The sequence below is a fragment of the Chamaea fasciata genome, unplaced genomic scaffold (assembly GCF_029207755.1).
Source record: "Chamaea fasciata isolate MVZ Bird 193981 ecotype frontalis unplaced genomic scaffold, bChaFas1.0.hap1 SCAF_5, whole genome shotgun sequence".
Classification (NCBI taxonomy): Eukaryota; Metazoa; Chordata; class Aves; order Passeriformes; family Sylviidae; genus Chamaea; species Chamaea fasciata.
The window spans coordinates 41,313,931-41,326,381 of record NW_027094090.1 but is presented as its reverse complement, the minus strand read 5'-3'; the positions used below and the strand labels follow the sequence as shown (position 1 = coordinate 41,326,381).

Below are 12,451 nucleotides of genomic sequence, written 5' to 3'. Positions count from 1 at the left end.
ATGTCACGTAAACAAAATTGTATTCAAAGATACTATCTTGAAATGCAGCCCTTCTCACCAACATGAGAAAAAATATTTAACTCCAAAATTCAGTAATTCTACCCTTTTTATACTCACAAGCCAGATAAAACATCTGAGTGGATACATCAAACTAGCACAAACCTACAAAATTCCAGAAATTGCTAGTATGTTTTGATAATAATTGAACTGCAAAGTTATGAAGAACGAAAATTTACATTACAGAAATAACACACCATAAAAGTTACATGGGTATCACTGCATGATTGTACATTTTCATTAAAATACTTGAGTTACTTGGAATTCCTTGTAAAATTATAGGTCCACCATACATTCAATTCTGGATTACACGAAATCTATAAAAGCTATAGAACTTTGCTGTAAGAGTTAGTATTGAACAGCATAAAATTTTAGATTCCTCTATTTCAATTTAAGAGTGTAGTTTTGATATTTTGCTTGAAAAATGTAACTGAACAATAACAGTATTATTTATAAAAACAGAAAGATAATTCAATGTGTGTGTAACAATAAACTTGTGAAAACAGCCTGTTTGGAATACTGTAGATCTCTGACCTCATTGATAACACTAATTCTCCATAACACCACAGTTCCCATTACAGAATTGGAAAAAAAAAAAGAAATTTATTTAAAGCAAACTTTAATAAATTACATTTTCAAATAATTAAAAGCTCTGGTGTGAAGGCCTCCCTTTTATTTCATGTGTGAAAGTGCTTAGAATAATGCAATTATTAAAATCTATAGCTACAGGAAACATTCCTTTAATGGTGATTGAAAATGTGCCGTGGAATCCAATTGAAGCAAGATTTGTACCTATAAGATATTTCTAAGACTACATTACATTCCTTATTCATATCATCATACCAAACAGAAATTCTTTTGCTAGAGGAACATTTGTGCAATGCAACATTCGTGATGTTTTTACAAACAAAGTCTGTGGCCTACGTTTAAAAACCATTTGCATAGTAATATGATTTAATGCTTGGAATGCTCATTTTGGAAAGAACTTTGAATATATCTTAATATGCTCTTTTAATGACATCTTCATTAGCAATTATTTTTGAAGTGTAAAAAAAAAGTATTGGTTACTGTTCAGCAAAGGCAAAGCAAATAAACAAACCACCCCAATATTGACCACATCCCCAGGCATCCAAACAAGACAGCAACAAAATCAATAATTACTTTTTACAGGACATGCTAAATACAAGTTTTGCAACACTTTATTTTAAAGGAAATTAACCAAACCTATTCTCCCTTACCCCCTCCAACCAAATCCATTTTGATTTAACTTGTTGCTAAAATTATCTGTCTTTTGCACTCTACGACCTGGGTCATGACCTTACTTAGGGACAGGAAATAGTTATCAGGTCACTGAATGGTCAAATGAAAAAGGATTTGAAATGCTTCGGTACTCAGGGATCTATTCATCTAAAATGATTGCCTTATGCAGTATTAAAAGCTGTGGATCTGAATGTGGAATCAACTTTGCTACATTTACACTGGTTGAGATGCAGATATCACACTAGAAAGATTTCGGACATAAAATAACAAGAAAAAGAGAAAAAAGAAAGGCAAAATTGAAGGAGATACAAATAAAATTATCTGAACTATTATATCATCTTATTCAAGAAAAAAGTAGTTCTTAACCTCTGATGACATTTTTTGTGAAATCTCTCTCCTACCGAAGTCATCACTGGGTAGTTATTAGTAAAAGAACAGTAAGAGGTTGGGGTTTTTCCGTGTGTGTGCAGTTCCTTTTAGGCTGATAAAAACTCGTAAATTAGTATGCTATGAAAGCACAGATAACCAACACTACATTGTATAAAATCCTAGTTTTGGAAGTTTATTTGAACAAACAAATACACACTCTAGCTTAGAGACCACATTCATATCTAAGCACTAATAAAATCCTTATGCCACCACAAATTACAATGGTCAGGAAAATAGCAGAGTCAGAAACAAAGAGAAAGTACACAGGCAGGTGAAATATGTGGTCAGAAAGTTTGAATATACGAATACAGGAACCCTGAAGACTAGAATCAGAATAAGAATTCATAATACTAGTTGGTATGTATCTATGGCAAGTACCTCCTGCTCAGGAACTTCAGGCAAATAGAATTTCCTTTTTTTTTTTGATAATAGACTGTGAAAAGCAAGAATATTAATAAATATTTCATATGTCTAGATCATTTATAAATACTCAGACACTGAAGTGCACTGCATAAATCCACATAAATTATGTTTTACATGTTTATTTTTAAACATAATTTCAGGATTGCTTTGTTCCATGAACACTGAAAAAATCCTATACTACCATTGACAGACAGGAGGCTAGAAAATTAGGCGCAGATTTTATTTTTCAGTTTTATTTTATAATAAGAAACTGGACCAGTAGAACTATGTAACCAAAGCTTGAGTGCGTGCACTGTAAGGCCCCTGCAGTCCTTTACAAGTTTTCAGCGCACCGCTGTTGTGAACTGGGTTTGCACTCTGCCAGCAGAGCAGCTCTGACCCATGGAGAGCACTCCTTCAGATCAACACTGCCTCAGGCTTTACTGCTTTCTCCAAGAAGTCTTACATTTCAGGCATCAAGTTGAATTTCTTCTGGAGATGATTAACCCAAACCCATGACAGATTTTTTCCAAGATATCCAACTCCTTATGTTTATTTTATCCTGGCTCTTTTTGGATGTACTGGACACAAGTAACCTACTCATTTTACATGTTGAAGGGCTGGTGGAGAGCCATTAATTCCTTAAAATGAGAAAATATTTCAATGCAAGAGTTCTGTTGTGTGAGCTCAAACTAAATAATAGGAAACAAAGCCATAGAATTATGATTTTTAAAGATAGACCCCTTTCTGCACTGCAAGCTTCTGTAACACATTTTCATTACATTTCAGGACAGAGCTTACATTCTCTGAAAATGCATTATTTTGTCATTTTTGTCAGTGCTGTATGGATTAGAAACTGCTTCCCTAATGTGGCATACAGATTTAAAACCTGGGAGATATGTAATAGTTACGCTTTACTGAAAACATGGCACTGAACATGTAGAATTGCAGCAAGGCCAAATTTCAAAGTTGGTTATTAATCCTTTTGAGACAACAGATCAATGAAAGATGACTTACTTTAGAAACGGATGTTTACAAACACTATGATTCCCGGGAGTTGATGCCATTAATATTTCTCCATTAAAAATAGCTAATTTCTAAAAGATGAAAACAACTAACACAAATTATCTCTCATAGTTCAATGTCTCTTTTAAGTGCTCCTAAATAACAAATGAAAAAATATTTAAAGCCCATATAAAGATTAATATTAGCATTCCAGCCTCAGTACCTTCTCTTAACTGTCATGTAGATGTGATTTGTCAAATATCAGTGATTTGAATCAATACAAATTCTATTAAATATCACACTTCTTTTAAAAAAGAAATCATACTTTATAATACAGAAAATCTAAGAAACTATGTTGATCAAGTGCAACAATATTTTAACGAACTCACAAAATTAACTAATAGCTAACCTTAAATTCCAACTTTCCAAAGTCTCACATTTGCACTTTCAATTATCACTAGTAATTATAATCTGTAAGAATGCTTTGCAAAAAATTTCACTTGAGACTATAACGAGTTTCATAATTAGGAACTGTTAGAAAGCTGGAAAACAGATAACTAAGTGGATTCTTTGATAGTTATCTTTCAATCATATGACATAATCACAAGCTCACTTCTTATTCTTGAAAAATAAATATTATTTCTACTGACAATTTCAGTAGAAATAAATAAATATTGGCATAATTTAAAGTCACCTGAGAAAGTATAATCTATTCATTATCAAATTTTTATTGGTGAAATCGGTCTTAACACTATACCCATTATATTTTCCTTGGTCACCATGAGCATAAAATGACAGGAAATACACTACTGCCAATTAGAACAACAGGTTCCCAAACTACAGCAAACATGTCTTGTCAACACAGCCCAGTGCGTTTTTAATATAGTTAAACTTCCAGGCATAAATCATTGCTTACATTTTTAGGTGTAGTCACATTGAACTCTTTTCACTATGAAGTATATGGTATAGATGTGTCAGTGATGGATATGGATATGACTAAAAATAAATATACTATATATGCCAATAAATCACCTAACCTACAAAATTAAATAGGGCACAGTCTGTGAAATTCTGTGAAATAAAGTGAATCATATCTAAATAATACTTGGATAGTTTGAACGGATTTTCAGCTGATCTACTGCATTCTTCCAACTTGCTCTACAGATTGGAATTCAGCCTCCCATTCCACTCTAGAAAAATTGTTTGGATAACCCACCAAAACCATTGAGGAAACTGGATTAAAGAGGACCCAAAAAGACACACACTGTTTTCAAAGCTTGTAGCAAAAAAAATTGCCTTAGGGCTCATGCTTTAGTTTTCAGCTGCTGTACTGGGACTAAGTATTCACACTGTTGGCTAGAAAAGTATCCTTCCTCTATGTAAATGAAATTACAGATCCTGTAATTAGGGACCCACAGAGGGCAGAGATGCTCTGCTACACATACAGCCAGGACTAATTGGAACTTCCCAAGAGGAGTCAAGGATAGATTTTTCCTACAGTTGCTGATGTACTTCACCCAAAACAGTCAAGACTATTTTACATTAAATTAACAGCTGAAATAGCCTCCAGAAAAAAAGAGGACAAGGAGTCATAAAGCTTTCTGAAAAGTATGCTTTGATGCAAAATAGGAAATTATGACAATTATCTGTGTGCCTTATAAAATTTCTAAAATTTTGAGATCTTCGAAATGTCACCATCTGCAAACCACAGAATATCTTCAAGAATATTCACTTAACCAGAACATTCATTAAAGAAGACATATTTTGTTTGTCAGCTACCTGACACTAAATGAAACTCAACAACCATGATGGAAGCATAACCTTATCTCACCAAAGAAAGCAGTGCAACATACACAGTTCCAGGAAACATCCAGGAAATCATCAGGAGTACATCAAGTCAGGCTTTCGTCTATCTTCTGGTTTTTGATCAGGGTATAATTTGTTATGAGAAACAGTAAATACATATTTATACTTGCATATTCTATGGCTTACTTTGCAACCTACTCAAGTTAATGTCCCAATAAAGATTCAAATATAGTTTTATCACACAATGACTACATGTATTAAATTAATTTTAAAGAAACACTGAAACGGCATCTGACAGAAAGTGTTAGGATTACAAAATGCATATTGATACTAGTAATTACACCAGAGAGTAATTGTTCATAACTTACTTCCCTTTCAAAGTATACAAATAAAACGTCGTAAGTGCTACATTGATTGAATTATGATACCTACTTATACTCATGGAATATGCTTATATATTTATGTGAGTATGGACACATGTACTGTATGTAAATGTATTGACGCATACAGATACATATGCAGTAATGCATTGTATTACATTCCCATGGTATGTGCCTTCATATGCTGCCTGTATTTTTAAAAGGTAAGCTGTTCTCTGTGAGAACAGTATTTCCTCATGCTGTTGGCACAATGTGTATATTATAAAGGGGTTTATTTCTGACTAACTTCTGTATGCTGCTGTGATTCAAATGTGAAATAATAGTCCCTGGTGGGGATTTGTCTAACATCAGTGAGTAAAGCATGATGACTCATCCAAAATTTAATAAAAAATTATTAATAAATTTTGAATATTTATGAATAAAAACTCAAGTTCTGAAAATGTATTTTCCTATAACATGTATGTCAACTTAGATATGTGTTCATTATCCTATGGGATTAAAGTTATGCACAAGTTTTCAAAATTTTTAATCAGCATATTGCATATCAGCTTACGAAAACTTCTGTAGCAGGAAAATAAGACGGAAATTATGACAGAAAAAATAATCTCAGGAAAACAAAAGCATCAGATATTAACCTCATTTCTTTTCACTGTTTTTTTTATATCCCTTATGCTTTTATTTGTTTTTGTCTTCTTTGTACCCTTCGACACAAAACCACAATGAAGACAAAAGACATTCATCATACATTTTAACTAGATTTCTTCTTAAATATTCATAACCATGATGTGTTCCAGTTTGAAAATCTAAAACTGTTCTAATTGTTTCACTTCCTAGGGCATTCCCTTTCAAAAGTAGTGATTCTGTTATTTAACAGATAACATGTGTGTACTTGCTGTTTTGTTGTTGATGTTGACTTCTCCCCTCCATTTCCCAATTTAAAGAAATAAAGAAGGAATATATATAAAGAATGTGCTTTTTTTTTTTTTTCAAATTTTCTACCCAAGGACTCACTATGAGTCTGTGAAAGTAAAAGGACATGAATGGAGGGAGTTTATTTCCGCCACGCAAAGGACATGTCTGGGTTTTATCGACTTAAAATACAATGACCACAAGATTTATGGATCCAGAGTGAAAACATTCCACCTTCTTGTTACAGAAAAAACTCCAATGACTGAATAGACCCAAAGGGATCAATTGCAGGCAAAAGAGGAAGAAACATTTAAAAGGTAAGAGGGGAAATGGGAAACAAGAGAAGACATCTTTGATAATACAACTCTGTGAAGTTAATATGCAGGTGTATTACTAATTCTAAACTTAGAAATGCCTAGCTCTGTCTGATGATACCTCACATACATAGAAATAAATGCTCTGTGGTGCACTCTCTTTCTAATTCACAACCTAGAATTTTCTGGACATAATGTCTGAAGTAACAATGCCTCTGGCAGAAAGAGAAATTTATAATCTGGTCAAGCAGAAAAGTATTGCTTGTCTTCTTGAAGGCTCAGCAGACTGCATGTGAGCAGGTACAAGTGCTGAGAAAAAGTTTCTGTTTATTAGGCTGGTAGAGGAGTAAAATGGTCCTTGCAATGAAAGATAATTAAGAAAGCCACCACTAGGCTTGCCTTTTGATATCCAACCTACCTTCTCTCCATAAATTCCAAAAGTAAATTTCATAATATTTAGAATGTGTACATCAGCTTTTCAAATCAAAGCGAAATGTTTTCAGGCAGAGGCAAATAAACTGGTGGCAGGAAAGCTAGGCTAAACCTACATCGACTTTAGGGCACTGAACTTGTAATCAGGCTTATCCATGACATGGTTTTGAGCATTCCTACTGTTGTTTGTATTCTTGGACATTCACTCTTTCACAGGCAGCCTGCATGTCCTGTTTCCTAAACATATGACGAATTCTGACCTATATAAGCATATGCCACAGAAACACATATGAGATACTGGAAATGCTCAATCAGGTGCAGTATGCACAGACTTTCTATAGTCAAGGTAAACTCATGCTTGGATCCAAGGCAAATAATTGTGAAAAAATATTTCTTCTTCAGAATTCACCAAGAATTGTTTCCAAACAAATTTGAGCATGGATTCATGAATGTGAGGCAAATTTAGGCTTCCATACAGCTAAGTTAATTAATGACTGAATTGCAATTCATGTACACTCAGATTTATTTCACACCTGTTTCAGACATGTACTAATTTTTATCCTCGTACAGTAAATGTTAATACAGTAAAATTTGTAATTTTACTTTGTGAAACTGGGAATCGATCAGATAGCATACGACTATGTCTTTGAAAAGATAAGACAGAGGTGAAAATGTTCTGAGTACACTACTGAGTTGCAAAAAGAATAAAAACAATATAAAAACACTATCTCTGGAGTTGATTATCTTCTTACAACAAGGGCATTTTTAATAAACTTGGCCTTATTTTAATTGTACGGAAACCAAGGAGTGTTTTAACATGAATTTGAACAGTAAAAGAGCTACATCAGTATTTAAATATTTGTGAAATATTTATGAAAAAGATTTTCATACTTTTATGCTGAATGTCCTTTCCTTGCCTTCTTGTCAAATGGTGGATTTCTGGGGAAAATTTATGAAAGTGCTTTCCAAAACACATGTTAAGGATTTTTAGGAGTTAATGTCTAGCTTTGGAAAAGGTGGCAATTAAATGAAGAATTTGAAATAATATTTAATTAATAAAGTTTTATTCTAGTACATTGTATTTTATATCTCTTTGACATGCTTTGACATTTTTCCTGATGAAGATTTAATAATAAAACAGTAAATGAATAAGTTAGGCTCAATCTCCCTGTGAATTAAACTCTTGGAGCACCTCCTGCTCTCCACAATGAATTGAAATTGAAATGTTTCACTGCTGTAACTTGAGATACCCAAGAACAGATAAGGTCCTTAAACTTCTGCCTTTTTCTATTTGTGCATATTGTTTTATATTTCGAGTAGGTCTGTTTAAAAGACATTGCAAGATATATATGCTTATATGCATAAAATGAAATACTTGTTCATACCTTCAAAGTATCCAGCATTTATAGGCTGTGTCTTCCCTGGTGGTTTCACAGAGAGATGTTTATTTTCATTGTTTTTGAACAACGCCAGGCGCACAGCTGGGTCTAGATGACGAGAACAAGTTAAAATCAAAGGTCAGACCTGGCTCATTCATTCCTTCAAGCTGTTTTTCACCTTTTAGTCACTTAATAAATGAAAATACCTTTAAAAGTAGGTTTTATATTCACAAAGGATTACACTTTCTAAAATAAAGCCATATAAATACACATGCAACTGAGAATCAAAGTCATTGTTTTGCAATTTTAACACTGTTGATCTTTCAGCTCACTCATCTATGAATTAAAAATAAACTCTGAAGCATGTATTTGAAGAAAATATTCTTTAAAAATCTGGATTTTAAGCTTGAAATTAAAGCAGAAATATTACCAGGATATATATCAAGCAGTGTTTCCAAAAGCTTTGGGTCAGAATTATTCAGTAGTCTAAATCAAGACATTTACACCTAAAGAATGTTAACAGGAGGCAGCTTATTTTTTGAGGCTACACTTGTAGATAATTAGCTAGTCATCCTCCATCTTCCATCCTAATTGAAATTAAAAAGTGCTCCAGATGTCTGTATGTTGAAGTATGAAATCTTGATTAGTTTCTTAACTGTTACTTTTAAAAGTTTGCAAAGAAGTAAAGATGAGCATATAATTGGACATAAATCTATATAAGACATGTTCCTAGACTGGCAAAAAAAAAAAAAAAGAAGTTTAATTAACAAAGGTTAAAGTGATGCAAAAGCCATACAAGTCATACAAGTCAGGAGGGGGGATCTTCACATGTTATTTACAATGTGAAGGAAGAATTTTTTGCTTGGCACAGGAGGAAAGTAGGAGTTTAAGGGAAATGGTGGGTTAGAAGGAATGTGAAAATTCTGGGCACAATGCAGAATAAACCAGTGATAATACTGAGGAAAAAAAAAAAAAGTAGGGACTGAAAAGAATGTAGAAAAAAAAAAAGCAGATACACAATGATGAGCAAAGTATAGAGAGGTATGCCATGGAGCAAGGCAACACAATGCCAAAGAAAATATAAAAGAAATACATTTGACATGGTTAAAAGAACACAGTAGCCCAAATAGATATATCCAGGCTCAGGAATATATTAGAAGCAATGAGGCAGAAGAAGCTTGTCTACAAAGATGACAAAAAACTGTCTGAAAATGGTAGAAATTAGTAATGAGGAGAAAAAAAGCAATGGAGCTTACCAACAAATAGAAATGGCAAGGGAAGTGTCTAAGTTTTTTCAAAGAATGTGCATGTAGCAAATATGAATATGTGAGACACTGCCAGAAGAGACAGAGCAGGAAAACAGGTTATGGAAAGACTCAAAGAGCATTCAGACAGAATACATTGAAATGACTAGTTATGTCTGGTGCTTCATTTTAAGTTTGTCACATGATCTCATTAGTGTTTATTGAGAGAGTTTCCATGATTATACTGCAGCAAAGTAAACAGTTCTTTCGTTTGTCAGTTTTCTTATTTCGGAATGACCAGAATGTCCTGTTAACATGGTTAACATAATTTCTTATGAATTTCAACAACAATTCATAAAGTTGGTTTTGACCAGCCCTCTACAGCTGTAGTAGACACTTCAATTACAAACTAATGGTACATAAAGGGATCCTAAGAGCTCAGCTTTTCCCAGAGAATGGGAAGATCAGTTACAAGACTGGAGAAGATCTTTAATGGGGTGTGGCATTCCAAGAGATAATGTATTGGCAAGACATGTCAAGATGCTACAGTGTTCTTGGTCAGCCCGAACTGCAGCAGCATGTGGCTGACAGAACGTTCTTAATGGTGCTAACCTCTCACAAAGCAGCAAACTTGACTAATGAAGGGATTGTAGCAAGTGGGGAGGGAGTAATTTAGGCCATGCCTTCTACACAAGGCAGAATCAGTGATACATTATGATTTGTTATCTCAAATTGGCTAAGAGCCTCTCTCATGTGGTTGTAGGATGATTATTGCTTTCAGATTAACCCAGAGGATGCCATATTTAAAGTAATTTTAACTCATTTTTACTAGCTAAATTCAATTAAACTATCCAAGAAGCAAAATAAATAATGATTAGATCCATCAATTTCACAGGTAGATCATTAGAATGATTTTGATAATGGGATAATTTTGTTCACAAACTGTATTGCCATGTTTGTAGATTATTTCGCTCTGTAAAAATGGATAAAGTAGCCTTCCAACTAAAAAAATTTTGAATCAGACTAGTGCTCATCAGGGTAGCGAATGTCTGGGACAGCGAGACAGTAAGACTTGTGATTAAAATACCTTGAAATTGTATTACATAATATTTTAAATGTTCTCCTTGAAATTTTAGATAATAGAATCTCTAAAAATATTTTAAGTATGAATTACTATTGTCTGTTGTATAGTTCTAAGATACTTGGCCATACAAGTCCTGCACACGGATAAAAATGTACAAATAAATTTTTTATAATTGCAATTTTTCCGACATCAAGCATACAGTGTTAACAAGAAGACTTCTAACTTCTTGATGCTAGTTACAAAAAACAGTGTCTTTCTTCAAAAGAAGACCAAAGAAAAAGTGACAAAATCAAATAAAACCTCTTAAGACAAAATACAATTGAAAATTTCCAAAGTAATTTTGATTAATTTAAAATAATTCCTGAAATAATATGTATTTTCCTATGAGGGCCTATTAATATTGTTCCAAAATGTTTTAAAAAATCATTTTTCCTTAATCCAACCTCCCACCCAATTCTATGAAAACACCAAGTTCAAAGTTAAACTATACTAAAGATTTTTGGTGAAATTACTCAGTTATTAGTCCCAAGTCAGATTTCTCAAACATTTACTTGTGTACAAAGATAGCAGAAGCAAAGTCTTCCATGAACTGGGAAGAAAGGCAAATAATGGAAATTGTTCTTCCAAGAGATTTCCATCAGAATCTTTGTATCTTTGAATCTTGCAAAATAAGTTAAAGAATCTACATGGATTTAACAAAGTGCCAGACTACTTGAATTTGTACCTGGATCACCTCAACCATTGCCTACAGCTCTTCTGTTATTAAAAATGAGTCCTTTCCTTAGTCTAGTCCCAAATGTAAGCAATATTACATAGATTACTTCATAATACTAGTGCTTTTTAGTCTCTGAGTGAACTGGGAAAATGAACTGCATGTATGCTTTGATGACATGCAATCGAATGTTTTAGATTTCACACAAAGAACTGTGAAAGAGTCCAATAGTACAAAATCATAGAAATATCTTCCTGGATTCTGGCATACTCATTTAAATGTGACTTATCAGATGATGATCTGTGCTCTCAATCTAGAAACTAGGGAGGTAATTTAATGTACATTCCTTGACTGCCTCCAAATATAGAAGTTAAGTTGGACAAACACAAGATATATTATGGAAACAATATGGAAGGAGTAGTTACTGCATGATCTGGCACCACATTCCTAAACTTCTCGTTAATACATGAAACTGAAAATTAAAATGTTTGCCATTCATTTTTGTTGTGCAATACCTGTAATTAAGAAAACATAAACATAACATGACAACTTTAAAGAGATGATAAGACAAAGTTGTATGTAGCAACAGATGCTTATCTATAATGTAAATTCATTTGGAAGAAAGGCCAGATTTTGTTCCATAATGGCATAGCAATTAAAACTCCAACTAATCCATGGCTGGAGTTTCCAGAAGATACTTCTACATAGAATTGACAATTACAACAGAAGTAGCTTTTTTTCTGTTACTAAGTAAATATAGATCAATGGTCATTCATGTAATGTGTAATAAGGAATAATAAGATACCCCAAATTTTCATTCTGACTGTTGTATCTATTTTGGGGTTGTGCATTTGAGGAAGGTGCGTTGAGTTTTTTACTGGTTTTTATTTCATTTTTAAACTATTATTGCATTGCTGTCTAAAATTCTAAACTCAAACCAAAAATATTTGTTGACCTCTATGAAATATCTTTATCATTGTCTTCTGATTCTAGTGATCAAGGTCCACTTCAGCTGCTTTTTACGTTTTTTAAATTTTT

At 33.1% G+C, this 12,451-nt stretch overlaps 1 protein-coding gene across 13 annotated transcripts in view; it reads right to left on the bottom strand.

Moving 5' to 3' along the window:
* The window catches only part of LRRIQ1 (leucine rich repeats and IQ motif containing 1), a 106,248-nt gene that overhangs the window by 32,127 nt on the left and 61,670 nt on the right, over window positions 1-12,451 (bottom strand). For 12 of the 13 annotated variants that reach the window (XM_066183327.1, XM_066183326.1, XM_066183330.1 and 9 more), the window contains one exon: window positions 8,380-8,481. In XM_066183327.1, the coding sequence (XP_066039424.1) occupies window positions 8,380-8,481 (102 nt within the window). Of the gene's footprint in view, window positions 1-5,005; window positions 5,070-8,379; window positions 8,482-12,451 lie in introns of those variants that run through there. The other variant, XM_066183335.1, reaches the window with a different exon arrangement.